At 50.0% G+C, this 25,743-nt stretch overlaps 1 protein-coding gene across 1 annotated transcript in view; it reads left to right on the forward strand.

Annotated features, from left to right (window-relative positions):
- LOC149344282 (uncharacterized) overlaps positions 1-25,743 on the forward strand; it is a 527,027-nt gene that overhangs the window by 393,901 nt on the left and 107,383 nt on the right. Inside the window, exon 11 of the mRNA XM_089547199.1 lies at positions 6,180-6,317. Within this exon, the coding sequence (XP_089403325.1) occupies positions 6,180-6,317 (138 nt within the window). The remainder of the gene's footprint in view (positions 1-6,179; positions 6,318-25,743) is intronic.

A 25,743-nucleotide genomic window follows, 5' to 3' on the forward strand; every position in this document is an offset into this window, starting at 1 on the left:
GTTGACTTCCTATAGATATTGTTTTTGTCTATTCATAGTCTATAGACTGTCTATGCACAAAAGTCTACTAAAAGTGTATGGCCATAGATCTATAGACTGTCTATAGACTGTCTGTGGCGTTTGTATTACCTATAGACTGTTCTCTAGGACTTGTCTATAGACAGAAGTCTATAGACATCTATAGACTGACTAAAACTTTTTGTAAGGGTATTCGGAGCCGGACACCTTTCGTCTACAGCGCTATCGGGACGTGGAAGACTGCTTGCGGGATACTGATCCGTCGTCGCAGCATTACAGACCACGCTGTTTATGAGACCTGTGATCGGTGGCGAGGCCGAGCAGGTGCAGTGAACTTTTATCGTGGTTCCTGTCCGTGCTACGGTTTCTGGTGCAGGTTCAGTCCCGGAGGCGCTATACATACCAGACATTTGAAACGTTTGCGAGCACTAGCAGAGAAGCAGCCAGTTTCTTTTCCCGAAGTGTTTTGAATTCAACGCCACGTACGAAGCCAGGGACCGGTGCTGCGATTGTCGTACATCCCGTGGCTCGACAGGGATAGGAAAGCCAGTTGGCGGGACGCATCCGTACGCGTTGCCTCTTCAAAAACTTTCGTGGGTTTCTTAATTTTGGATGATAAACAGAACGCTAGGTTCGATTATTTCCACTACAGGTGGCTCAATATATTACACGCACGGGCGTTCTTTCTCATCCCTTTCAAAACGGTTCCTTTCACACAGGATATGAACTCTGGCGAATGTCCGAGCGAGGTTTCTAGTTCACTGGATACCACTTTAAGGCGGCCAGGACGTATAAAAGAGGGTAGGGTAGACCCGCTCCCCCTAAGCGAGAAATGTTTTTCGGGAAATTTTTTGAAGAAAAAAGTGTGATAAATGCATGGTTGAGATTGGACTGCAGCGCCAACAGCCGGCCGCCAGTGTGCCCCATATATCCACCCCTGGGTGATTTTATGCTGCTTAAAAAGAAAATTCTTACATCACGCGGCTCTGCCGAACCATGGTGGACCTTTCTTTGATGAACTGGGGAAAGATTTTATGCTTTCCACAGTACATTTTTGTGTACCGCTGCTATTTTAACACCGGATAGCTTCTGTACAAATACACTATATGCAGCGGTACGAACCACTGGCTAGGCATAGCTACTACCGAATTGGATACGCGTCCAAAAAAGGAATCCCAATAGCAGTTTAGGACCTAGTTATACACAAAGCGCCTTCTTGCATTGCCAACCGCGTCTTCCACGTTTTCGTTGGCCCAACTGACGGGCGCCTCGCTTTCAGTGCGGAACGATCCCATCCTTCCGCAATCCTTCCCCACTTGCAGCATCGCTCGGAACCACTGCCCCGTTTGTGTGGCGTGCGAACGCGCCAGTGCGGCGGCAGCGCATCCAGCCGAAGTTCCCTTCCCCCCCCCCCCCCCCCGCCGTCTACAATGTGCGTCTCCGTATACGGCGCGAGCTTCGGGGAAGAAGGGGTGTTGGGAGGGAGACGCCGTCGGCTTCGTTCGTATTTATAGAACATCGATGCCCTCGACACGCGCGGGGGCGGCCCGATCCCGTATTGGATTCCCGGGCACGCAATCTTCTTGGCCGGGCTAACGGTCCAATTCCGCGCCGCCGCCTCTTCTCGCGGCGCACTGCTCGCCGCCAGTACGTGATGCCCCGACAGCGCGCACGGCGGCTTCTCCGCAAGACTGCAGTGCCTAAATGCGGGGTGGGTGAACGAACGGAGCGAGTGACACACGCCGTGGCCCCCCTTGTTCGCCGCCGCCGTAGTCGATCGAGGCTGCATTTTGCAGAAGCCTCCGTCCGTGCCCCGTGGCGGGGGTTCGGGGCAGAACAACGCGCTGCACCCCCGTCGCCCTCTCGAGTCACGGCCAAGTTCGTTGTCGCTGCATTATTAATGGAAGCAAAATTGAATACGTTCCGCCTCACAATCCGGACAGAGCGGCGGCGCGCCGGCTGCCTTCCGTCCCGGTTAGGCAGTCGTGCTCCCACAGTAAGGTACAGTGTACGGTACAGTGTACAGTCGCGAGTAAAAAAGATTAGCACACATGGCAGAACACCGGAGCGCCGGAATGACAACGCGTGGCGCTGCGGGTGATGAAGAGGCTGATAACGAGAGTGCCGGGCCGTTCCCATTCTACAGTATTAGGGGTGTTCAACGGACTGTCACGGACCAGCAGAATTACTGGCTAAAAGCAGCGCTATCATCTATGGTTCCCGCGAGTTCGTTTTGACAAACCATCGCGGACATTAAAAAAAAAAGTAATAGAAAGAAGCCATCTTTGCTCACTATCAAAGACAAAATAAATGCCGCATGCACAGTCACGTAGGGTCGGCAATTCAACGCTCGGGCGGTGCACGCTTGATAAAGCTTACTTCCTGCCGTCCCCCCCTAGGCTGCAAACATGGAAACGGCCCGATAGGCAGGTCTGCGAACCGCAGCGCCGCGTGGTGAGATATACAAATTCTGATCTCCAGTGATCTGTGCTAATATTTTTGCTCGCGACTGTACAGTACAGTGTACAGTACAGTGTACAGTACAGTGTACAGTGCAGTGTACAGTACAGTGTACAGTACAGTACAGTGTACAGTACAGTACAGTGTACAGTACAGTACAGTGTACAGTACATTGTGAGGTACAGTGAGGCACAGTGTAGGGCGCTAGAAGCGCAGCCGCGAGAGTACTTAACGTTATGATCTTTTACCAGATTTCAGAACAAGGAAGGCGTGCAAGTTTGTCAGCTGGATAAATGCCGATTTTAGTTTTTTTACTCCCTCAGCTGGCATTTCATTGCTCGGCGCTAGCATGCAACGCTGCTTGCTTCCTGCACTACATTACCTAGATACAAATGCGCTTACCTGTATTATCCTCCTCATGCCGGCCCATTCATTGCTCAATGAACAAACTATTTCTTCGAAGCCGATGCTTGTGTCGAGTGCTGCTTGCGCAACTGCTTTGCATCGGAATCGAAGGCAGCGCTTTTTTAGCTCGGGGGAGGTGTTCCTCGTGTCAAAGCTCTGCTACCGTCAAGCTGGAATGGGAAAGAAAAAATAAATGAATTTTTAGAGGCTGACGCTATGCCCGATGAACGAGGCATTCCTTCGCGGAGAGTCCCAAATAATATTAGCTATCTGAAGTTCTTGGCGGGCACTCTAATACCTGCACACCGGCGTTTTTGCATTTCGCCTGCATTCGAAAAGCTGGTCGGTAAGAATTTTTTTTACGGCGCATTCACGCTTTTTCGCGTTAATCTCAGTGATGTTGTATCCTTCAAAATACGACGCGTCGTCTTTTCTAAAGTGCCAGCTTACCCTTGACAACTGAATCGGAGCGTGTGGAAGGGGCTCATGGATCGCTCTCTGAAATTTCTCTGATGATAAGCTTCAGTTAGCGGTGTAACGTCCGTAGTACATGTCAATAAAATTAAACAGCAATCGCACTCATGAAATTCTCCCTGTGCTGTGGTAGTGTAAAACTGCATCAAGTTATTTTTTTAGGTACAAAGCTGCTCTACCGCGTCCTTAACACGCACTGAGCTACCGGTGAGGTGGTTTTGTCTTAACGCAGCGAATGCACCTTATTGCTAACATTGGTATTTTCTATACCTTGTAAGCAGCCGTTGGCCTGAGTTGGCGCCTTAGGTTGCATTGGTATGACGACAGGCGGCGCAACGCGTTGTTGAACGTGCGCTGACTGGAAAAATGTTACGATTATAGATTAGCCTTCTGCAAACTGTCACCTCTATTGGCGACGCCCAGTTGTAGAGACTTCAGTTGGGTCAAAAATTGATTCCTGTCCCATGCCTCGAAAAGCCACGTGAATGCCCAGGAGGACGATAACCGTGCAGAGGTTGTGGGGAGCGGAAAGGCGCATACATTCGTGGAGCAGTCTGGTAGAGCATTGCACATGTGGCCTCCACACTAACGTATTGCGACATACGTTACTGCGGTGTGCATTGTGTGTGCATATGTCAGATGCACGCATGCTGTGTGTGCATCCGCGGCATTGCACACACAGCAAATACGCCTTGATGAACGCCATGTTACAATACGCCAGTCCGGATATTGTCTGTACATTCATTCGTAAGAAAGCCGGGAAATGCTGAGATGTTTTGCGTTTGTGTGTACAGTAACGTTGAGAGTAGGCCGCGCTCTGTGCAAGGTGAGTACCGGCCAAAGGGGCTTTCCGCTCCCGGACGCCTGCAGAGGCCTTCCTTCTTCAGGCTCCAAATAAACTGGCCTGCTGGCGATGGCAATGAATTCATTCCACACAATCTTCCGCACGTGCCCGAGCCCTTTTCCTGGACCATTGTTTCCCGGCGCGCGTTTATATTCGGGAATAAACGCCCTTCGCGTATTGTAATCGAGGCCTCACGCGCGCCTTTTGTTCGCGCACTTCGGCGAGCGCGCGTTTCCAGCGTGTCCGCGTGTTTTCGCCGCTGGAGCTCGCGACCGCTTTTTTTAGGGAATCCGATTCACCACCCGGCGCAGCAGCAGCGATGCCGGGAGCAGCGCAGTTTTAGCGAACCGGTCGGCGTCGCACTTTCGCCCCTCGACGAGTCGGAAGCTAATTAAAAGGCTCGCCTCTGTCCGGGAGCGATTGGGCGCCCGTTCGCTCCTGTTGCTGCGGTCCCTTCGGGGCCTCCTATTCGTTTAGGTTAATTAAATTCGCGGCGGCCGCGATTGTCGTCGACTCGTCGCCGACCCACCTGCGTGCTCGCGACAGCGCCAGCTCGTGGTCGCCGCAGGCGGCGGACTTTGTGTTGTGCCAAGCGTGGCGCTCGAGAGGACGTCAGCGCGTCCTGTTGCTGGGAGGGAGGAGGGCTCTTGTTTTGACTGGTGAGGAGAAGTGGGAGGGAACGCGTTCGTGCGACGGATCAAACAGCGAAGGAACCCAGGTGCCGATGGAGATTGCTGCGACGCTTAGTGGTGCATTCGTGGAAGCTGTCGTTTCATCTCTGTTCGAGGTGTTTCTTTTGTGTTCGTCAGCTCTAGTACATAGCGCAGCTAGAGGGTAGGCGCGGAGCTCAGTGGCCATCCGTGTAGCGCTACAGACACTCGGAGATTTTTTGTTGTGTGTGTGACACCGGTGAGGCTTGTTTTAATATTCTCTTCCGATATTCTCTTCCGAACTAGTGCACGCTCTCTTCTCTCCTTAGGTCGCGTAGACCGGCGAAAAATCGGATTTTGTTATCACTGACGGAAAAAAAAAATCTAGCCCGAAGGAGCGGTAACCGCGAAGAATGCCAATGGCTCTAGCATGGTCGTACTACTTACTAGCTGTTGTACATGACGGAAGCCAACAGTCACGGAAACCAACGAGCATAGGCGATGGTTTCTTTTTTTTTTTGTGGTGTTTGTGTTTTTCTCCCTGCTTCAACCATCGCGTGGGATCTTTAGGCTAATCATGTTTTTTTTTTGCGCATCTACTCTCCTCCCCTTCTCTCTCAAACTTAAACAGATGTGTTTGTCGAAATAAATTTTTTCACTTTTCACTACATTTCATTCGAACGAGGCCGCCAGTGAGATTTGACTCAGAGGTTTGACGCCCAAGGACCACGATGTAAGCCGGGGCCGTATCGCGAGTACAGGTGAGGCAAATAGGAAGGTGCACGTATCTGTAGAGAACGTCAGTGCTAAGCGCACTGACTAAGGAAAGTGCCGGGAAGCCTTGATGAGACTCCCCCCGTCACAACAACAGAGATCATTTCATCACCCGCATGAATTTGGTCAAAGTGGCTGCATGTCACTGAGGGCTTGTCTTACTTACGCCGAAGAAAGCCAGAAACTGCGTTGCAGCCTGGACAAAATAGGGTCCCCGTCTCTGTCTTTGAGACGGGAAGAATAATCACAGGAAGTATAATCATATGAAAGACGCGCGTAATATCCGTCGAATTGCGTCCTCACGCTTGTAATACTCTGAGGCATGAACCACGCCAGCTGGAACCCACTTCATGAAGGGCTTTTTTAGAGCGTGTCCCATTTACTCCGCTAGGAAAAGGTGCCTTGAAGTTCAGCTTAAAGTGTTATGTCAGCGCATCTTGTTATCTGCAGACCTTGAGTACTGATATGAGAAACCGGAATTCCATTCTTTCTCAGTACTAAATACATCCATTGTCATTCCTCATTTTCGGTGCTTTCTTTCCCCTTGTGTTCAGGCTACAGGTTTGAGCACGTGTTCGACTCACCGGGAGTGTACCACCTGGTGGCCGAAGCGACCAACCCGATCACCGAAGGACTGCAGCTTCCTCGCCCCAGGGCGGAGACGAGGATCTTCGTGCAGGAAATACTGCAAGGTAAGAAGGAGCTTTGGCTGCCAGTCGCTTGTAGCATACCTATGCGTGTGACACGAGGAGTGCGTTCCTAAAGTCTGGAAGTCACAGCGGGTGTCTCAGAAAATTGCTGCACTGTACAGACGCAGTACGTCGCAGAATGTTTAAATTTCAATGCTGCCGATTTCGACTGGCGTCTCATTACAAGGTTGTCCAGATGTTAAATGCCGGCCGGATGATCTTCTCCTGAAGAGGTTGCTTGAAAACCCGCCGCCGGCTACGAGTTAGAAATTAGTAGGCTGGCTGCGTGATAAAGTGTTGCAGTAACTAATTTGGAAAGGGCAGGTTTCTATTACAAACGCGAGAGCCACAGTACTCGAGCGCTTTCCCGCAACATGCTCGAGAAGACCGCTGAGAGCGTAGTCTAATGAGGATCGCCCGCGCAAAATAAAACTTATGCAAAGTAACGCTTTATGAAACGTTGTGTACGTTCCGGGCAGCTATGTTTTAAGTGTCGGCATCTCGAAATGAAGATTCAGAAGTCGCAGAGGAAGTAGTGTGGGATGAAGAGATCTAAAGAAACAAACGTATGCCGCGGCCGGTGACCGCGTCTGGACAAATATTCGGTACTTTTTTTTTTTTTTCCTGAGAAGAACGCTGAATGAAGTCCTTAATGGAGGCCGTGATGATCGGGCCATGCGCTTCGGTCGCCGGAGGACAGGCTATGTTCTCAGTTTTGTTTTTGTTTGTTTTTTAGGGAGGGGGGGGGGGGGGGGGGAGGGGTTTTTTCTTCACTTTGCCTGCGTGTTTGTCCGATCGCAACCGCAGTGCATGGGGAACGAAGATCTTCTATGAAGGACGCATTGGACGATGCGTCTACACCGCGTGCCCAATCCTCCTTGTTTCCCCAAGAAAATGGCGTCATTTCGAAGTGGTCATGCTACCGAGACGCGGTTCTGTCAGAGAGGCCTTGGAGGTGCTGTTAGGAAGAAAGCGGTAAAAAAAAAAAATAGGAGAAAAAAACCACAGCTACTGCGATTCTCGGGCGTGCAGTGCCGGTTTTGCAGCGAACAACCGCTTGTAGCCTTTGCTTCCTCCTCGGTTCGTATAGATGCGTCTGTCCTGCGCTGCCTACGACGCGTCCGCTTCCTTTCCAAGTTCCGCTGCCGCTCTGATCGTGGGTTAGAGACTGTTGCTGGGTTTCCTAGCTTCGTGTCTTGCTCGCATGTTTGTTGCTCCGTTTCCCACTCGTTTCTGTCATTTTTTTCTCTTTTTCCTTTGATCATTTCCCGAGTCCGGGCTGAAACGAGTATTTCAGGGCCCTTTACGCTTTTCTCAAACGCGCTGAAGAAGCAAAGAAGATGCTTGCGAACAAAATAGGGCGTCTCTTTCTCGGAAGATGATGGGAGGCTGCGGAGCGTTGAGATGGCATCGTTTCCCACCAGCAACGACGTGCACTCAACGAAGGCTGTCGGAAAGAACAGCGGCGTCGCAAATGCCGCTGGAAGCATCAGCAAGCTCCGTGTGTCACGCGGCACGTGCTTTTCTCCCGGTGGGTCTTGCTGTCGGTACCGAACGCACTTGCGATGGGCACGCGGGCAGTGTCGGCACCGCTTCTGGGCTGCGCTGTACTTCAGTCGGAGCAAGTTTGACGCTCAGCGACCGGCTAGCAGGGTTTGTGGAAAATGAGGCGTTGTTCTGATCTTATGGTTCATTAAAATGCGCCGTCGTCCATACAATTCGCCCATTGGCCGGATAGAAGGAACGTCACCAGAGCGGAAGTTAAAGCATCAACAGCTGCTGACATCCTATCGCATTGCCAACACATACTGAAATTAGGTTTCCGGATGAAGTTTTCTTTGCTCCTTCTTGCGTCACTTTCCTTATTTCATCCTTCTTTCCTTCTTTCGTGTTTTTTTGGCTTGCTCTGTGGGAAGCGGGCTTGTGGATTACGCTTGGGCAGTCGGTACGAAAGGCAAAAAAAAATAATAAATACTCACTCGAATAACGCAGGTATAGTAACGTGTGTGCTAGAGTAACGTGTGCCTAAATGCTGTACTCCGCGAATTTCTTGTTAAGTCCTGAACATTTTGGAGTTGCCAAGCCACTAAGCGTGCGGTTAATGCTTCCTGCTTTGCAGTGCTTTGCATTGCAGTTTTCCGTACAAAAATAAAAATTTGAGGGGACACTTAGGCCCCACCTTAAAGGTATGACGCGGTGGCGATAATGGGTTAAGTGCTGCAGCGGTTAAGCGATGCGCCGGTGCTCCCGATGGTGGGCCTTCTACGACCCAGGTTGCTCTTCCCGGGGGACCAATAATTAATTTAACTGCCACCCGCCACTGTGGGCAGGATTGTGATGACGCCGAAAAGTCACGTGACCCAGGTGGCCGACCTGCCTCCTTGGTTGCTCTCTGGGTACACCTGCCAGAGTAATGCCCGTGGTTTTTCACCCAAAACGTCGGTGCCGACTACGCCGACACCAGATTTTTTGGTGAACGGGGCCTTTAACGCTGTCGCGTTAAAAATTACAAAGGCACAGTCTAACAGGCTAGTTGTGACGTGACAGCTTAAATGGAATACGTAAGAATTAAGTACATAAACATACGACAATGAGAGCAATAAAATAGGAATTCGTTGCCGGTGTGCTTTTGTGCGAATAAATGAAATTTGGTTTCTTGGGGTTTGAAGTCCCAATGTAACTCAGGCTGTGAGGGATGCCGTAGTGAAGGGCTCCGGAAATTTCAACCACCACACGGGCCTCTAGAATTTCGCCTTCATCGAAATTCAGCCTTCGCGGCCGGGATCGAACCCGCGTCTTTCGGGCCAGTAGCCGAACGCTGTAACCACTGAGCCACCGCGGCGGGTAATAAATGAAATTTATTGGCGCTCGTCCTGTGGTATCATATTTGGCACGCTGATTTTACACTGTCGTGGGGCAGAGGATGGGTGCTAAGCAATTCGTTTTTCAGTACGTCTCATTGTGCCTGCTTGCCTGACTGCCGACACCGCTACATGACACTCTTCGAGGTTACTTCCCTGCTTACGAACCTACCGCAGCGTTTTTTTTTTTTTTCTTTCCGAACTGCCACGGTTTTTGGCAATGGGGTTGGACAGTGAAGGAAAGGTGCGGGTTGTAAATGAGTTTTGTAAAAAAAAAAAAATGTTCTGTGAGAAGAAGTAGGTCTCTCTCCGCTTTCTTCGGGAGCCCTGATTTCTGTTGCTGGGTGGTATCGAATTGTGCTGCGAATGAAAAAAAAATTCAGAGGAAGTAATCTGGAGTTTCGCCATAGAACATAAAGAAAATGATGCAGGAAGGTAGAACAAAAGGCGTACTCAAGCGAACTCTCCACTCGGGGACGGACTTGGAATGAAAGCGCGCAAAGCGGTGAAGGAGAGCAGACGAGCGTGCTCCAAGGGCATCTGCGCCGCTGTGGTATGGCCGTGCATCGCTTCAATTGAGCGCCCTTCGGATGGATTCCCTCCGATAAATTGGCGGTCGGAGAAGGAAGACGACGGGGAAGGGGGAGAGGAGGTACACGGGGTAGGTAGTAGCCGGCCTCACCGCACCGTCTTCCCGCCGAGTAATTACATCGTCCGCAAATGAAGCGGTAAGTTGCCCGCGTCGCCGCAGACCTAGAGAAGCTCCTGCGCGTACCTTAAGAACAGGCAATGACGACCAGGAGTCTGGGGTTCTGAGAGAGAGTTCACGCGAAGAGGGGGAGAGAGCGTCGTTTTGTTCCTGCGCCTGCTTTTTATTCTCGTGCGCGGAAATCATTGCATGCGTTTTTCTTTTTATCGTCCCCTCCTCCTCCTCTCATTATTGTTTTCTTGTTCTTTCTTGTATAGTAACTGTTTCACTCCTCCCCCTGCAGTCATGGCATGTAACAGCCTGCCCATCCCGCCCCCCTCCCCCGGGCGTCTCTATGAGCCCCCCCCCCTCTCGTTGGGCGCAATTTCTCCGCGCCGCGCCGTTACCCCCGCGCGGAACAGGTGCAGCGGCAGCGGGGCGGATGCTGAGGCACGCCATCAGCCCTGCCCGGAAGGATGGATCGAGCGGCGGCGCATCCCTTCCGGCGTTCCTTAATAAGCTTATAAGAGCCGCTCCGAGGAGCACGTGCCCCGCGCCGCTGTTCGCTTAGATAGCGTCGTGCGCTCGGCGCGTGTAAGGGCCGCTGCGCTGTGCGCGGAGGACTGGGGCGACGACGTGTAGACGGCCGAGCGACGGAGGCTGCTCGAGACTGAGCAGGAGGACGGGCCCACGGTAGACAGTAACGTGTTTGTCATGTGCGCGTGAGCTTAATAGCGGGGAGTGTCGGAGGGGCATGCCGACTAGAGCGAGAGATTGCTGGGCACAGTTTTGAGGAAGGCAAAGAGAAGAATTAGTGAAGACACCAGAAGAAATCGTTGGTCAGTTGTAGCACGGGTGTCATGGAGTGGTTGTTGTATGTCTTCCTGCTTACATGGCGTGCATATTTTTTTTTTATTTTTTTGCCAATGAGTGAAATAAATAGTTTGGCGGAAACCCGTCTGACCGGGAATTATCATCATGGCGGAAATGTGTCAGCAAGCGTGTCCTCCTTCTTCTACCTGTTATTTACCCGCGATTTACTGTTTATCGCTCGGTCAGCGACGTGCTTTAGCACTTGTGGTTTCCGTTGTGCTCTTAAGCCCCCAGTATTTAGTTGGCTTTTGTTTTTAGATTCTGTGCTGTGGGCGCGCGACAACAATCATAAAAAAAAACGGTCCACAATTACGGCACTGCTGCGTCCTGCTTGCTTAAGGGTATTCAACCGTCTGATCAACATGTTCTGAGCGTGGTCGTCTCGTATTTGCTTTGTTGTGCAGCTACATGCTCCATTCGAAAAGGACGAGGAGTTCTGCTTGCTCGCTTTTTGTTTTTATAGTTAGCTATCGTTCCTTTCATTTTTGTCCTAAAGGATTCTTAATGCTTTGTTTACGACATTTTCTTTTACTAAAGTCTGGGCCTTTGAAAGCGCAGGGATTTCCCGAAACGTAAAGAATTTCGGGTGACTCAGTTTCGTAGTAAAAGATTCTTTGGCTCGGCTCCCACCCTTTTATTTCCGCCTTGCGCTTCACGCTCACTTTCTCCCTCTGCTATATTCTCCGTACTCTCTCCATATATTCCTGTAGTCTTTACCATCGTCTCTCCGAAGCCTCCCGCTCTTAGGTCTGCCTACGTTCCCACGCCCGCTCTCTCCCAATTCCCGCCCCCTTCCCTCTTTCCCTTCTCTCATTTATCCTTAATGGATCTCAATCCGGCCGTGCGCGGGGGAGCCTTCACGGACTATCGCGCAGCTTTTTGCGCGCACAGACAACGAGTGCAAAGAAATTGTCGAAGCGTCCATTACGCGCCCGGCATATGGTCCACGTCCAGGCGGCGATACGAAGCTTGCCCCGCGGAGCGCTCGTGAAAAGGGCTGCCCCCTCCTCGGCAACGTCTATTTTCTAGTTTTATATTCGCCGGAGTGCAGAAATCGATTCATTTTTTCAGGTGCAGTTTTGGCTGTCTTGCTGCTGCATCTTCGATTTTCACTCTCTCTCACTTACGTTCCCATGTGACGATTATATCTTTCCTCGCATATATCGATTCCGTTCTGCCGTTCCACTTGTTCTCTTTCATTGCTCCTCTTACGCGTTCGATTCATTGCATTATATTTAGAAGTTTCCCTGTTCTTGCTTCATATTTTTCATGCGGCTTCTGGTCTTTACAACGAGCCTTATTCGGTCATACTACCTGCAAAACGCAAAATGCTCCTGAGTGCAGCTCGTATTTAGTAGGAAAGTCCAATTTTCAGTGGAGTTGATGAGGACGGCGTGAAAGCTGATGAGGCTTCTGTTTTAGCCACGTTGCTGCGACATTCTCTGAGGCCCATTGTTGGGAAACTAAGCAACGATTTCAGTCCTCGGTTGGAGATGAGTTTGTACTGCTCTTGATGAAATATATTTTTCATCCCATACAACATCTCCACAAGTGTAGCGTGAGAATGATAATTGCGATCTGGGCTAGTCGGTTGCTTAACATCCTTGGGTGGATAACAGCGCGAAAAAACAAGGACGAAAGAAGAGAAGACACAACGAGGGCTACAGCGCTACCACAATTGTAACGCGAGGATCGCTTTTGTTGAGGCGACAGTGAAAAAAAACCTGTTGGGGCAGCTTATGTGATGCAGTGCGGCAGCATAATAAATTTTTATTCTTTATCGGAAGTGACGTCACTTCCGCCATGGTGACCTCACTTCTCTCTGGCCAGTGGGAATTATCCGGTCGGGTCACGTCGCTTCCCTGCAGCCAATGGGCGATATACGAGGGTAACCCCAAAAGTAAGGTCTCCAATGGGCTGCGGCCGCAGGGAAACTATTTGCGTGTCTGGTCGCCATACTGCTGTCTTCATTGTTCCCCGTCTTCCAAACAAGCCATGACTCAGCACGAAAGGCATCGTCAGTCTTGGCACGGCAGCTATTTGAAATGGAGCTCCACTTGGTTGCTACCGCCAGGTGCGAAGTTCGCGCAGTTATTCGATTTTTGAACGCAAAAGGCGTTACACCAATCGAAATTCATCGCCAGCTGACGGAAGTGTATGAAGAGTCGTGCATGCATTTTAAAAACGTCCGCAAGTGGTGTAGGGAGTTCGCAGCTGGTCGTACTGAAATTCACGAGGAAGAAAGAAGCGGGAGACAGTCGCGAGGGTCGAGGAAATGATGCGGTAAGGTCGGAGGATCACGCTCGACGAACTCTGCATTTTGGTTCCTGGCGTTTCTAGAAGCACTATTCATACAATTTTGACCGCAAAGTTGCAATATCGGAAGGTGCGCGCTAGATGGGCTCCGCGAATGCTCACAGACGACCATCAACGGCAATGCGTTGACTCCTCCCGCGAATTTCTTCCGCCTTATGGAGATGAGAAAGAGACCTTTTTGGATTCTATTGTTACGGGTGACGAAACCTGGGCATTCCACTTCACACCTGAGACCAAAAAGGAATAACGTTAGTAGCGGCACTCCTATTCGCTCAGGCTGCGAAAATTCAAGCGAATACAGTCTGCCGGCAAAGTCAGTCTGCCGGTCAAACGCTTCCTCGATGGCATGGCGGCGAGCTGGTATGATATGGGCACACAAAGACTGCCACAGCGTCTGCAAAAATGCATCGACCGCAACAGCGATTATGTGGAAAAGTAGAAGAATGGTTTACCTTTTAAATGGTTTGTAAATTGCTTAACATAAACATTTCTTTCTATTTATAAAAGAACTGGAGACCTTAATTTTGGGATGACCCTCGTACATGGTCTGTTCTGAAAGTAGTAGGACTCATTTTTTTAAACAAAATTTATTCAAGAGAATAGTACAAACGATTACAATTTTTCAAGGTAGCACCCTTCCGCACCTACACGCTGCTGCCAATGATTTTTACAGTTTTCGTACGCCTCCAGGAACGCCTGGACCGGAATGCTGTTTAGCTCCCTCGTCACGGCCCGTTGAACCACCTCTACCGATCCGTGATGTTTCCCCTCGAGTGTCGACTTTATTCTCGGGAATAGAAAAACGTCTGGCGGGGCCAAGTCGAGGCTCTAGGGGGGCTGAGGCAGCGTTGCCGCCTTGTGCTGGGCAAAAAATCGGGGTCCTCATTCACATGATGAAGAAGATCCTACCGGTTGGCCTTTTCCTCCTCTGACAACACTCCCGGCACCAACTTCGCGCACGCTTTCCTCATGGATAAGTTTTCTGTCACGATCTCAAAAACTTGGGTTTGAGGAATGCTCAAGTCATCAGCAATCATTCTGATACTCCTTCTACGATCACTGTTAAGTAAATGTTTCACTCGCTACACATTTTCGTTGCTCTTGCTGGTCGAAGGGCGTCTGAAGCGGTCGTCTTCCTCCACTCTTTCCTTACCTTCTCGGAAAAGCTTGTGCCACTCAAAAAAACCCTGATCTACCATGGAAGCCTCACCGTAGGTCTCCTTAATCATGCTGTTAGTCTCTTTGCCCGTTTTACCAAGATTTACTCAAAATTTGATCGCGTATCGCTGATCCAGTAAACGCTCGACGATTCTGCGTGACGAGACGTTTCGACAGGGGTTCGCAGTACAAGCGACCTCCTCTCTTCAATGGCCGAGAGCCGACTGCCGATTTTCCCCAGCATTCCCAATATCCCCCTTCAACGATCCTGCACGCGCAGACCACCTCTCGTCCACCCATTCGCCCCGGAAAAAACCAGTCCTACTACTTTCAGAACAGACCCTGTATATGACCGACGACACATTTTTTTTCCCGATAAGGTTTTTAGGGCTATCGTATTAAAAAGTGCACCCATGTAACGCGAGAAACGTAGTCGCACTATAATGAAAGTTGAGTAAATGTTTATCGAAAAAAGAATATGAAAAAGTACCTCAAGAATGCTTTTTTTGTTGTCTCATCTTTGTTGTTATCGCTGCCACCGCCGCAATTCTCTTCATCAAAGCGATGCTAGGGCGGGAAGCCCTGGGGCAGATTTTGCTACGTACGATGGGTTTTATTACCACCGTTACTGCCTGAAGGTTTCATGTGCCCCTCAATTTCACAGAGCCTTACAAAAGATTCCAGTGCCGATTCAAAGATAAGTACACAGTCCCATCACGCCGTCAGTGCGTCGACTGGAGGCTTCGTCACAAAGACAGAACTTAGCTTCTCTCAGTCACCCAACCGCGCGACAAACCGAGCCTCCCGAACGTTGGTGACCCTCCTCGACAACGTTTATAAGCGAGCCGTAGTCTCATGCATCATCATCATCATCATCAGCCTGACTACACCCACTGCAGGGCAAAGGCCTCTCTCAGGTCTCTCCAATTAACCCTGTCCTTTGTCAGTTGCCGCCACTGTATCCCCGCAAACTTCTTAATCTCATCCGCCCACCTAACTTTCTGCCGTCCCCTGCTACGTTTGCTTTCTCTTGGAATCCACTCCGTTACCCTTAAGGACCAGCGGTTATCTTGCCTTCGCATTACATGCCCTGCCCAAGCCCATTTCTTCCTCTTGATTTCAACTAAGATGTCGTTAACCCGCGTTTGTTCCCTCACCCACTCCGCCCGCTTTCAATCTCTTAACGTTACACCTATCATTTTCCTTTCCATAGCTCGCTGCGTTGTTCTTAACTTAAGCTGAACCCTCTTTGTTAGCCTCCACGTTTCTGCCCCATAGGTGAGTACCGGTAGGATACAGCTGTTGTATACTTTTCTCTTCAGGGACACTGGTAAGCTACCATTCATGATCTGAGAGAACCTGCCATATGCGCTCCACCCCATTCTTATTCTTCTAGTTATTTCCCTCTCATGATCCGGATCTGCGGTCACTACCTGCCCTAAGTAGACATATTCTCTTACTACTTCCAGCACCTCGCTACCAATGGCGAACTGCTGTTCCCTTGCTAGGCTGTTGAACATTACTTTGGTTTTCTGCATGTTAATTCTTAACCCCACCGTTCTGCTCTGCCTGTCCAACTGATTGATCATGCTTTGCAGTTCTTGTCCTGAGTGGCTTAGCAAGGCAATGTCATCAGCGAATCGCAAATTACTCAGGTATTCTCCATTAATTCTTATCCCCATCTGTTCCCATTCCAGACCCCGGAATACCTCCTGTAAGCAGGCAGTGAAGAGCATTGGCGAGATCGTGTCTCCCTGCCTGACACCTTTCCGTATTGGAATTTTATTGCTGACTTTATGGAGAACTACAGTAGCTGTGCAATCGTTATAAATATCTTCCAATATTTTCACATAGCACTCTTCTACACCCTGATTCCGCAATGCCTGCATGACAGCTGAGGTTTCCACTGAGTCAAATGCTTTCTCGTAATCAATGAAGGCTATATATAGGGGTTGGTTATATTCTGCGCATTTCTCATGCATGGAGACGTCTAAATGCACGACAGTGCTTCAGAGTCTTGTGTTGCTGCGAGAGAAAAAAAAAAACGAGAGAAAAAAAAAAAAAGCTTTTTGTGCACTCGCACTAAGATGGCTTTACCACACAAAGCACCCATGAAAGGAGAAGCACGCTTTACAGGCATAACCATATACTCTCTCTCTCTCTCTCTCTGTGTGTGTGTGTGTGTGTGTGTGTGTGTGTGTGTGTGTGTGTGTGTGTGTGTGTGTGTGCGTGTGCGTGCGTGCGTGCGTGCGTGCGTGTGTGTGTGTGTGTGTGCGTGCGTGCGCGCGCGCCGGGTGTTTCAGCAAACACTCAAAAATTTTCAACGACAGGCTTTTAGGGTAAAATTATGGCTTTTGCGGCACTTCATTGCCAAGAGTGGCGGACACCACAAAACCGATTATCTTAAGTAGTAAGCTAGTTAACTAATATCTAATAATTAACTTTTTAACTATTAGAGTTAGGCGCCTGGTTGCAGTTAGAGATATGTAGCCGGTCGTCCATATCATTTTTAGAATTTCACTAACGTGGGTGGCGCTGATGAACACTCTAAAGGTTAGGTTATTTGTAAACATAAATACCCCCGAAAGCAGAAGATTTGACAGCCGGCGCCTAGCTCAGCGGTAGAGCACCGGATGCGTAATTCGGAGGTCGTAGGTTCGGATCCCACGGGCGGCATGTGGTTTTTTCTTCTGCTTTTGTAATCAATTAGCTTTAAGCGATAACATATTAAGTAATATTCTAAATCGAACAGCGGCACAAAATAAATAAATTAATTAAAAATACCCTGTGTCCCTTGGTTTCTGTGGCTGTTGGCTTCTATATATATATATATATATATATATATATATATATATATATATATATATATATATATATATATATATATCTTGTGAGGCAGGAGACAGAGCGCAGGATGGAGAGAGCTTTAATGGCACCCGCAAGTATGGCGACCAACCCTTCGAAGAAGAAGATGATCGATGATGATGGATATGTACAGATGAAGACGAAGGTCGCATGTTGTGCTTACACTTTCTCAGTAGTGACATACCGGCCGACGTGCAGGTGGACTCCAAACAGGACACATAGCGGGGCTCGGGGACACAGAGACCGGAGTTTGCTGGACGGGCTGTGGATGCGACGGGTAAACAGCAGCAGGAGGCGTCGCAGCAACCTGGGCATAGGTAGGCACAAAACGCGGTACAGGTGGTTCCGCAGCCAAGGGGCGAGTGACCGAAGCGAGCTCGTCTTTGATGAGATCACGCAAAGGCGAGGACGACGGGGCTGGGGGCGGGTGGGAATCAACTGGCGGTAAGGTGGAGCCGTGCAGTTCCTCCCGGATAATGGAGCGAATGAGGGAGCGTAAGTCCACGTCGGGTGAAACTGGGGTGTCCCAGGTGTCTTTTAATCGAAGCGACTGAAGGTCGTCAAGACGATGGCAAGTTGTTCGGATGTCTTGGACTGACGTTGGATTCTGAGCAGCAAGCGTGTTGAAGGCAAATGACCCAAGCCCTTTCAGAAGATGACGTACCCGATCGTTCTCTGACATAGCGCTGTTGACACGTCGACACAGGGCAAGCACGTCTTCAATGTAGGATGTGTAGGACTCACCGGGTAGCTGAGCGCGCGTATCTAGCTTTTTTTTGTAGACAGCGGGGCTTGCACCAGATGTGCCAAAGATTTGTCGTATCTGTGCCGAGAAGTGAGCCCAGTCCGGGATGGCATCTTTGTGGTTGACGAACCAAGTCTTGGCCACGGCAGTGAGGTAGAACGACACGTTTACAAGTTTCATCGCTGAGTCCCAACGATTATAGGCACTGACCTGGTTATATTGGTCGAGCCAGTCCTCGACATCGTCCCCACGAAGACCAGCAAAAATGGGAGGCTCGCGCTGGAGAGTGGTGATGGTCCAAGTGGGGTGTCCAGAAGATTGGGAAGAACCGGGTTGGCTCATCATTTCTGGCTCCAGACGGTTCGAATCGAGAGGAAGAAGAACGGGGGGCCCACCGGGAGTACGAGTGGTGTTGTCGCTGACGGTATCCATCGGTGCGGATGGTACGAGCAGGTGGCGACCGGAACGTAGCTGCAGTCTGGCGGCGGAGAGGACGCAGGGATCGAGAGCACACTCCACCACTTGTGAGGCAGGAGACAGAGCGCAGGATGGAGAGAGCTTTAATGGCACCCGCAAGTATGGCGACCAGCCCTTCGAAGAAGAAGATGATCGATGATGATGGATATGTACAGATGAAGACGAAGGTCGCATGTTGTGCTTACACTTTATATATATATATATATATATATATATATATATATATATATATATATATATATATATATATATATATATATATATATATATATATATATATATATTAAGAGAATTGGGAAAGCGGGCCGGGGTTTACTTTCCGGGCCATAACGCCGCGTTTGAAAACCTTAAAAAAGCTAGGAATAGTTTATTAGAGTTTGGCGAACAAGAAAAAAGCTGCAAAACCATGTGGCAACGCTAAACACATGAAGTAGAAAGATAGTAATATGAGATGAATTCGGATGAAAGGCGGGTACGCTGGTTTTCAGGTTCGTTTGCCGGCAACTTAACAATCCTCAAAAGGTTAACTTTTACTGGGTGAGAAAAGTTTCCCCATACGTAGTCTTTTAGTGTTACGTCACTCTGTACGTCAACCGCTAAAAGCATTGTTGCGTCACCAAGCGGAGAAGCTTTCTCCGGGAAACATCTGAACCGCACAAGCGGAAAGAACTCTGTGAAAATAGTTTAGTTCGTTGCGTGGCTTTGTTCCAGGACTTTACTGCTTCATGGTTGCCGGGATAGAGAAAGCGAAGGTGCAGTCGCAGCGGTGATGCCAGCTTTTCCTCTCTTTTTTAAGAAATCTCCCTAGCTCTTTCTGGCTTCGTTTTGTCCCTTTCTTGTCTCTTGCGCCAACACATGGATTGTGCTGTAGCCTTTGCTTTCCACTTCCCGCCAAGCCCAGCAGAGCTGTATTGATCGGAAGTTCTTTCCAGAGAAACGTTGGCAGGCTTGAAGGTCAGAGGTTGTGCGTACTTTACTGCTGCGCTTAAAAGGAAGCAAAAGAGAAAGGTTAATATGATTTTACGTGCCCCGCTTTGTAGTGTGGCGCCTCTGACGTGCTTCAAGTGTGGAATAAATGAGAAGGAAGCGAAGCGCGACTTGAACTTTGGTTGCACGTACTCTAACCACTTTCGATATTGTACCTACCGCACCCCTACCTGTGAACTCCTTTGACATATCAGCGTTTTTTTCGTAGCGGCCTGGTCACATGCTTGGTGCGACTTCCATTTGCTGATTCGTTTGTGACTTTACCTCTCCCACCGCTTTTCTTCTTTATTTCTCTCGCTTCACTTTCTCGTTAGAAAGCTTAGCCTCTCGCACGCGCGCAGCAACGCACGGCGTGCTAAAATCGACCTGCGCGCCCCCGCATGAGCCTTTCTCCCTTTCCCGCGTTTGGCCGCCCCCGTGCATTTGCGCCGCTGTGTGCGCAATTCGAGTGCCAGGTCCCGCTTATTACTGGCCCGTAATCTTCCCGCTGCCAGCGGCGACCGTGCGGCGATGAACAGCACGACGTGCTCGCTCAGCGGTGGCGGCGGAGCACGCGTGACGCTGTAATTACAGGCGATCGTCCTCAGCTGGCGCCCGGGCGCAATTATGGAGACTTGTTACGAATGCTGCGCGGGCTTGCTCCCAGGTCAGGCAGCGTGGTTGGTACTTCTTGCGAGGCTCGTTCGTTGGTGGCTTATAGCAAGGCTGAGGGTAGAGTGTAGCCTGCTTATTGTTTGAAGCCTCTGTGTCTTCGCACACTGTCCAGGGGTAAAATAACTAAAAATAAAAGAAAGGAGATACGTTCCTTGGGATGCGGATTGAATAAATTAAACGCGACGCATATTCATGTTCTCTTCGTGCGTCATAAAGTGCGCATCTTGAAAAGGAAGCCAATTTGTCAACGGATGACGCAAGATGTTCGTTGTTCCTTTATACCTGCCGCTGCTCTCAAGTGTTTGCATCTTGTGTTAAGGCGCTTGATAGTTGCATGGCGAACGACTCGCAGTTGCAAGCAGAAGTTACTTTACGGGTTGCCGCTATTGCGCTCAGCTGGGATGTATCTTCTCTGATTTACCAGATATTCAGTCACTGCGTATTCACTCAATCATTTTTTGAAGGTCATTTGGCTATAAACGAAGCAAGTGACATATCAAGCAGACAAGCTAGCTAAGTAAATTACTGTAGTGTGAAAAATATACTTTTCTTATATTGAGGGCGGTATCTTGACTGCAGCGGTTTCCGCGATATTCGCCTCAATTTTTTCTGCTTTCTTTTAGTAGCCTTCAAGAAATCATTGACAGACAGGCGGTCGGTGGGTAGGAGACCGTACCGTGTCATATTCTACGCATATTTCCTTTTCCAGTTTTTTTTTTTTCAACCTGTCAGGCGCAACTCGAGTGGTACTTCGTACACTCTCGCGGACTGTACTCTTCAAGCCCGCGGGAATGTTGGCGTTGCTAGAACAACGCTTGGCGCACTGCAGAAACAGAAAGGAAAAGAAAAGAATGCGAAAGACCGGCGGCATAAGAGGCACTTTGCAACTCTCAGAACCACCAGCTAGGTCTGCGGAGAACGTGCTTTCTTGTTTCTTCATATCACTTTGTAGGTTCACGGGCTCTGACGGCTTTTCTACATCTCTAGTCGCTTTTTTTTTTCATTCTCTATGCCCCGGGTGTCCGCTTTTTCTCGCGACGTGTTTGTGCAACGTCGGATGTGCGACAGCGGCGGCCGATCCCCGAAGCGTGATCGGGTTTACCCCGCGTGTCTGAGCCTATTTGCATTTTGGCAGGCGCCCGGTCCCAGTCTCGCGCGCAACTTTGCTTTCAGGACGGCATTGTCTTTCGCTCCCTCCGCCTTCCCTCCCTGTCTCTCTTCGTTCGGGCCCGTCACAAGACTCACTCTCGCGGGTCATGCGGCAGAGTCTCCCCCCCCCCCCCTTGCTTCTCTCCCCCTAGCCTTGCGTCTTCTTCCGGCGTACACTGTCGGCTCACTTTCAGTTTTCGCGGATGCTTTTCGGTGTCGAGCCGATCGAAGGTCCCCCCCCCCCCCCCCCCCCCCCCTTTTTTTTTTCGCTTCTGCCCAACGCTCTCCCGATTCTCTTTCCTTGTCTGGGAACAAGAAAATTGGAGAGGAACAAGAGGACGGAAGAGGGAAGAACAAAAGAAGGGGGAGGAGGAGACGCCGGCCGAGTGAAGGCAACAAAACCAAACCGACTATAGCATGCGCGACTTGTATCCCCTGTTGCCGAAGAGGAGAGCCCAGCGCAGAATCAAAGCGGCGTCGAAGTATATATACGTAGCACAATAACGCGGAGCGGACACTCCCGCCGGCGCCGTCTTGTCACGCGTTTGTGTGCGCAACCGGGGCTGAGTCTTCTTCTCGCCCGGTCGCTTCCACACTGTCGCCCCGGCCTGCTTTTGTCTTTCGCCTCGTGCTCAGAGCTGCGGCGCTATCGGCTCTCCTCCTTCCTTCTCCTTCTTTCCACTCGACAGGGTCTGCGGCGCTCGAGTTTCGCGCCCCCCTCCCTCACCGCGGGGCTGTTGTCGTGTCTCTCTTATCGGGGCTGCTTGCGCCCCCCACACTCGACAGGCGGCGCTACACTTGATGGCGGAGGCGAAGGGTCGTTGTTTCACCCAACGCCTTCCCTCGCTTCGCGTTGTTGTTCTTCTTCTTTTTGCGCCGCTTATTTGTGCTGGGGAAACTAGGGACGGACGCGTTTGCTGGTCGGATCGGCTTCCGTCTGTCTTGCTCTGCCTCCACATGTGCCTGCATGCTTGCATGCCGCGAAGTGTGCGAGGAGCGCTCCCTGTACTGTGATTCAGCGCTCATTTTGTGGTTGTGATACTCGCGGTCTCAAGCTGTTTTTTTTTTTTCCTTTTTTGCGTCCGCTCTCTTTAACGCCCTGCTAGATGCTCGAAGCGAGCGAACGAAAAGCATGTTGGCGCGTGCTCTGCTTATGCCATTGTCTGCGACCCCTGCACTGGTGTTGCAATCACGACCGATTGCAGGGATGTCAGCACGCGTGGTCAGTGAATGCCGCTCCGACTGTCTACCGACGCTTTGGTGCACGCCATGTCGCCGTGTTACACTTATTTTTTTTGGAGGAGGGGGGGGGGGGGGGGGGGGGGGTATTTCGCGCACGCACCGCACTGCTCTTTGCACTCATATAGCTTTTGTAACTTCTTTTTCACCATCTTGTGAATTTCATTTCAAGGAACTCTGAAAGTAGCCCTTTTCACCACATATACTTCGGTGCGTCTGCTCAAGGAGGGCGGATATTTTCACCAGCTCCAGCAAAGAGACCGGCGCCATTTCAAAGAAGTGGTACTCTCTCTCTTGTCTGCTGAGATGGAGTACTTGCTTCAGAGGTTAGTACCAACGTAACCTAGTGCAGTGTGTGTTTGTCCACCTTTTACAAGAGCACACTTGTGCTGCGACTTGCTGCGCCTGCGTCAGTTCTGGGAACTCCTCCGGGTGCACTGCCAGGCAGAAATATCTGTTCACCACTACAATGTGCCTGCGTCTCCCTCTAAACCTTCAAGGTACTCCGCATCTCACGCTTCTTTGGCGATTCCATTTAAACGCAAGCACATTGTCATGCTCCTAGATCGGTAATGCCTACCCTCCCTCAACTCTCACCCGCCCATCCTCACCCTCACTCTGCTGTCCACTTTCCATCCTGGTGGGCCCATTTGGTGAACCAACTGCCTTGGTAAGGTGGCGTATCCAGATCTGAGCGCCAGACTAGGCCGAGTTTTCTTGAACTGCGAACTTTTATCTTCTATACCCTCAATCGCTGGCGCATTATATACAAGAGAGTGGGTTGCATAAAAAATCACAACAGACAAAAATCAGAAAATCAAACAACAAACGAAAATACAATAATGGAGTTTGAGTGCAAAGCTTTCGAGTAAGGAACAAGAACAAAATGTAAGCTTTTTCAAAGGTGTTCATAATGGAAAGAGGAAGGAAAGGTTTTCACCCTGAAGAAAACTAAACCTACTCGCAAAACCTCAACGAAGACAGTGACTGGCGGAAAAAGATGAGGTCAGGTATTGCTACATTATCTGCAGGAAGTTCGGTCCAGTCATTTGAGGTCCATGGCATAATAAAAAGTGTTTGTGTGGCGAGGACTCAATTGAACATTGTACTGGTGATCAACTCGTGAAGTACGATACGTTGGCACTGAAGTAAATAGACTTTGCAAATGCTGATGATGGTAAACCTTATGAACGAGACAGAGACGAGACAAGTTCCTTCTAAGTGGTTGACAGGGCAGGGACAGGCTGGTCTTCATGTTAGTAATGCTGGCTCTACGGTTATAGTTCGCAAGAGAAAAAACGAACAGCGTTATTCTGATTAAGTTCTAGAAGCTTACATAAGGTCGCATTGTTTGAATTCTAGATAGACGCTGAGTGCTCCAGTTTGGAGCGTACAAGAGATTTGTAAAGCGGTAATTTTAGTGGAATAGGAGCTTTACTGAAGTTTTACCGCAAGTATCGCAAATATTCTTAGCATTAGCGATTATATGGAGAGTTTTCTTTTTTTTTCTCTTTGAAGTTTAACGTTCCAAAGATACTCAGGCTATGAGAGACGCCGTAGTGGAGGGCTCTGGATAAGTTCGACCACCTGGGGTTCTTTAACGTGCACTGACATCGCACAGCACACGGGACTCTAGCAGTTCGCCTCCTTCGAATTGCGACCATCGCGGCCGAGATCGATCCTGCTTCTTTCGGGCCAGCAGCCGAGCACCATAACCACCGAGCCACCACGGCGGCCGGTCTTCTCCGCAAGAGCGCGCTGCTGCGCTTGCCAACGTTCTAATTTATTCCTTTTCTAACTGTAAAACGCAGTGCAGGGCAGACCGCCCGAGTTTCAGTGTTGGGGGGGGATGGGGGGAGAAGTTTTTTCTAATAACTAACTTCTTTCTGGGTGGCACGTTAGGACACAGCATCGGCGGACTTCACCGCTTCTTCATTTGCCATGGCCCAGAACGGAGCCCAGTATTCGCATTTCATTTGCGGCTGCGTCGCTGCCATCACTACTTTTTTTTTATTATTTCTCCAGAAAACTGTCCGGCGAGTCGGGCGGATGGTCGTAAAGGCGAGAACATAATTTTCGCAAATCGCCCCGCCCCCCGAGCCAGCTCAGGTATCTATCGCTCGCGGGTGGGGGGAGGCCTTCTTAATCGTCGTCGCGAAATGAACGGCTTCGAAACTCAGAAATCATTTGCAAATGGCGCTTGCTCTTATCTCTGCGGCTCTTCCCTCTCAGCTGCCTGGGATTCCCACGTGGCCCGGCCTTCGAGCGAAGTCGATGCGAATCGCATAAACTGCCGCGCCGGCGCTCACGTCTGCCGAAGTCGTTAGCGCCTTCCGGCAGACGCGTCGCCCACATGATCGCCGACCATTTTTACGTCTTCGGATTGAACTTTCGTTCGGCGCTGCGCTGGACTTTTTCGGAACCATCAAACCGCGCTGCGCTCTATGGCAGCGCAGTGCCTGGCTTTGATGTTCTGCGCTCAGATCAAGCTGAACATGCAGTTCTTCCGTTCACGCTTTCGCTTCTCTGTGCGTTTTTGTAAAGCAAAAAATGCCAAATTGGGCGCAGCTTTAAACCATTCTGCACTAGCGTTCGCTAAAAGGCGAGCCGTGCCACACGCTTTGTGGAAACTCGACATTACTACGCGGTTTGTCTTGGATTAGGTTTTTGTCATGAAAAATCTTGCAAATTATCGCGCAATCTTCGCAATATTAAGGTTAACGAAGATGGTGGTAACTGCTTTCGTTCATTTATTTTTAAGCGCTAGTCCGTGTCTTCTCGTTCGTCCTGACTTTGTTTGTGCGCTATTATTTCTTTTTAAATAAGCACTTTTGTTTTTTGCGCAACTACTCAAGAGTGGCACCTCTAGCGAAAAGAAATTAAAGCGCTCCCTCAAACTATTACAGGAAACCCAATCTTGCAATTAAGTTTCTTTGCAGAAAGTCGGAATAATGGCCGGTTGGTCTGGTCGAATGTTGGGCACTTCACCTCTTCGTCAACTCGTCCGGCGACACGTTGTCGGTTGGCACAGCAGTTCCAACTTCTTGACAGAAAAAACTGATTTATTGAAGACTGGAGCAAAATACAAGTACTAAGAGAAAAGGCTGTTTAAAAGAAGGGCTGTAGAAAAGCGGCCGAGCTCGGCACGCTCCTCCTTTCGCATTTTAATTGTTTGCAGCGGGTTTTAATACCTTCGATATTTGGGCGGAGCTTTATTAAATCTGTTCTCACCCAATGTCAACCAATACTGCTGCAATGGCACTGTACATACAAGCGGGCGGGGCCCAGTGCTCGCCAGAGCCCGACTCGGCGGACGGCGCACTTTTCCTCGAACATGCAACCTATCGAGGCGCCAGCAAAGCAGAACTCATCCGCTTAGCTCCTCAGTCGGGTGGTTTCAGAAGTGGCCGACCTTAC

Source organism: Amblyomma mixtum, chromosome 5 (assembly GCF_055824585.1).
Source record: "Amblyomma mixtum isolate Tamu chromosome 5, ASM5582458v1, whole genome shotgun sequence".
In the NCBI taxonomy this organism is placed as follows: Eukaryota; Metazoa; Arthropoda; class Arachnida; order Ixodida; family Ixodidae; genus Amblyomma; species Amblyomma mixtum.